General features: G+C 34.3%; 2 protein-coding genes across 2 annotated transcripts; one reads left to right on the top strand and one right to left on the bottom strand.

The window, feature by feature from the left end:
- The first annotated feature begins 202 nt into the window (after positions 1–202).
- On the top strand, positions 203–1,156 carry LOC145002460 (uncharacterized). Its single transcript, XM_078961729.1, has one exon. It carries the CDS (start codon positions 203–205, stop codon positions 1,154–1,156), a length of 954 nt encoding a protein of 317 aa, XP_078817855.1.
- Positions 1,157–2,047: 891 nt separating this feature from the next.
- On the bottom strand, positions 2,048–2,897 carry LOC144999639 (uncharacterized). The gene is made up of 2 exons (XM_078958762.1): positions 2,712–2,897; positions 2,048–2,205 (listed from the first exon to the last, which is right to left on the bottom strand). The coding sequence occupies exons 1-2, from the start codon at positions 2,871–2,873 to the stop codon at positions 2,050–2,052; spliced, it is 318 nt and encodes a 105-aa protein (XP_078814888.1). The 5' UTR covers positions 2,874–2,897; the 3' UTR covers positions 2,048–2,049.
- Between the last annotated feature and the right edge of the window lie 624 nt (positions 2,898–3,521).

Raw genomic sequence — 3,521 nt, forward strand, 5'->3', positions numbered from 1 at the left:
ATTGGGTTTTTTTGGACTCAATTATAGAACAAATGTTCTTTGGTAATAAATGGAGATATTGGATTCGTAATTGTTTGGAATTGTGTAGAGCATCAGTTATTATCAATGGAAGCCCAACAATGGAGTTCTCAATGACGAAAGGGATGAGACTAGGAGACTCACTTTTTCCCTTCCTATTCATCATTGCGATGGAAGGGTAAATATGGCGATGAAGACAGCGGTTGATAAAGGATTTTTTGATGGAATAAAATTTCAAAATCCTAATATTTGTTTGTCTCATCTATTTTATGCAGACGATGCTTTATTCATTGGAGAATGGTTGAGACGTAATATTGATAACTTGGCAAGGATATTAAGATGTTTTTATGTTTCGTCAAGGTTGAAAGTTAACTTTAGCAAGTTTAAAGTACTTGGTGTAGGAGCATCCCCTAGTGAAATATCGAATTGGTCTGCTTCTCTTGGCTGCGAGCCATCGTCTCTCCCGTTCACTTACATTGGCATTCCAGTAGGAGGAAACATGAACTTAAAGAATGCATGGAGGCTGATTATTGAAAAGTTTCATTCCAAGCTCGCGTTATGGAAAGGGAAATCGCTCGGCTTTGGTGGCAGAGTAACTTTAGCAAAAGCGGTTCTTGGTAATCTTCCTACTTTCTTTATGTCTATCTTAGTTGTTCCGAAAGTTGTCATTGAGACCCTTGAGAGAATTAGAAGGAGATTTATTTGGAGCAGTAAAATTGAAAAGAAAGGTATTAGTTGGGTTGCCTGGGATACACTTATTGCTCCAAAAAATGTGGGTGGTATCGGGCTTGGATCTATCAAAAGCCTCAACATATCCCTGTTAGCTAAATGGACGTGGCGATTGAAAAGTAATAACTCTGCACTATGGGCGGAAATTATTCGAAGTATCCTCAGCTTGGATGGAAGACACTGGTCTATTTTTGCCAATAGATCCAGAATGGGTATTTGGAAGAACATAGTCAAAATAAGGACGGTTTTAAAAGATTTCAATATCGACCCTAATGAGATTGTGTACTGGAACCTAACCGAATGTTGTTGGGCCTCTAGTTTTGTGATTGACCATCGTTTCTCTGTGAGGCTGTTACGAGAACGGATTGAATTGGCAGGTCACGTTGTTTGTGATGGACCGTTTGAGTAGTGTAAGGTGATCCCGTTTAAAGTTTTATGCTTATACGGAGAGCAAAGCTGGTTAGAATCTCATCATTAGTAGTACTAAAACTGAGGGGTGTTACAGTTCCAATAGTTATGTGCGGCTCATGTAATCTGGAGGAGGAGTCGAGTGATCACATTTTACTCAAATGCCCATTGGCGAAAGCTGTTATGGATTCTATAATTTGTTGGTGTGAAATCTCATTTGATGGCTTTAAGTCGGTGAAGGATATGTTACTTTTCATATCGCAATAGTCTAAATGCAAAAAAGAAAAAAAGTTTGTTGAATGCGATCTTATGCAGAGTATTGTAGTGTATATGGAATGACAGAAATAAAAGGGTCTTTACTAACATTCCCTTTGTACTAGCGAATACAACGGAGAGGATAAAATCGATAACTTTCATTTGGAGCAAACATAAAGAATTACTCAAGAACATGGACCGGAGAGTATGAAATTTAGGTCTTTTTTTTTTTGTTTGTAACTTTATTTTTTGTATTTTCTTTTTCATGTTTTGTTCTTTTCCGGTTCTGTACCGTTCCCTCATGTGAGTTTTTAATATATTTGTTGTTTCCAAAAAAAAAAATCATTTTAATAAATGTCTCATTAAATTTACAATACATGAGTAATGGTTTAACATGAGGGTCATAATAAATGTTCAAAATGAGAGATAATGAATGAAACTTCTGACATTTTGACATAATATCTAAAGTGAAGGTAAATTAAATAATAATAATAATAATAATAATAATAATAATAATACAATTCAAAAATGAATCTTATTCGACACAATAATTTTTCTCAATATACAAAAATTTATGCTTTAAAATATTGTATTATACAACTCTATAAAACATAAATTATTATGTAACTAATCCATGATTTATTGGTGTTTGAGTTCGTATAAAAGTTGAGTCAAAGGGTCAACTGTAGTGTCATTCAAAAAGTCATCTTTACCCCTGCACAGTAGCAACTCTTGTTGAAGACTTTGCACAACTGTTTTAAGTTTCTGTATATGTTTTTCCTGAGATAGGATTATCTGCAATTGAAAGATTACATGCAAGAGTTGTAAAAACAAGTCATAAAGTGGTTAAAAAAAAAAGTAAGAATTTTATGATCATTGTTAGTGGACTATTATTAATCTCTTTCCTTCTTCATTGTTTTGTATTTTGTATGCCTCATCAAGAAAAAAAGTAATCACATCAGATTACTTTTTTTCATTATGTGTTCTCAACAAAATTTACTTATTTTACAATTTTTATTAACAAAATTACCTTTTTGTATAAAATAACATCCTTCACAACTTTTGGCCCAATTTCATTACCCTCACAAGTTATTAACCCTTTGATAAAGCATACACATTTCCCCCAAATACGAGTTTTACAATTGTTGAATGACATGTGTTCAAGAACATATGTGTTTTAAGTTTTAACATTGTGTCACTACGTATTTAGAGATAATGTAGAATATATTGATGAAAACAGCATTATAACCTAATATGGACTTAGAAAATTGACAAGAAAAGAAAAGAAATGAAGTACGTACCTTTTCTTTTACATATTCTTCCCTTTGGAGAACAAGTTGTTGCCTTCTTAAAAGAGCTGATGATCTTGTTTCTACCTCGTTAACGACTTTCTGGTTCCAATCGAATTGGGAGGTTAACACCATTAATAAAAGCAGTGTAACTAACAGAAGGGATCTGGACATTGCTAAACAACTAAGCTTCGTATGTAACCTGTGAGAAGAAAATTGCATAATACCTAATCATATTAAATTCCAGTTGTGAAATAAACGAAAATAAGGAAGCAAAACCCCCAAGAACACACATAGAATCAAACTCATAGCAGTCTATTCGGGTTTTCCTTTGAATAAGGTATCAAAACGAAGACAATTTTGTATAAGTAGTGATGGAAAAGTGTACAGAAGAATTATCGATGGATTGTTGGTATTCGTGTATGTAATTGAGAGTGCGAAATTGATGAAAGAGAAAATAAACGATCGACGAGAAGTACCTTCAAAGAACTCTGACAGTGTCACCGGAGAAGATGTTAGAGAAACTGTGGGATCAACGCCGGTAGGTGAGGTCAAATCGTCGTCAACAGGCGACGACAGATATCCAGTTCGCGTGGAGCATTGAAAGTTTGGGTCAGTTTCATTCGTGTCAAAATACAAATAAACAGACAAATTTCCTCATTTAATTTAGGGAAAATGACTCTTGAGGGTAATTAACTTTTGCGTTTGTACTCATTTGGTCCCTTTTCTTTTTTTTGTATTCAATATACCATCGAACTTGTTGTTGGTGTTTACCATAGCCCTTTTGACCGGCTTTTGACCTGTGATAGTTGGTCAAAGGGT

This window comes from Lactuca saligna, chromosome 6 (assembly GCF_052625555.1).
Source record: "Lactuca saligna cultivar CGN05327 chromosome 6, ASM5262555v1, whole genome shotgun sequence".
NCBI lineage: Eukaryota > Viridiplantae > Streptophyta > Magnoliopsida > Asterales > Asteraceae > Lactuca > Lactuca saligna.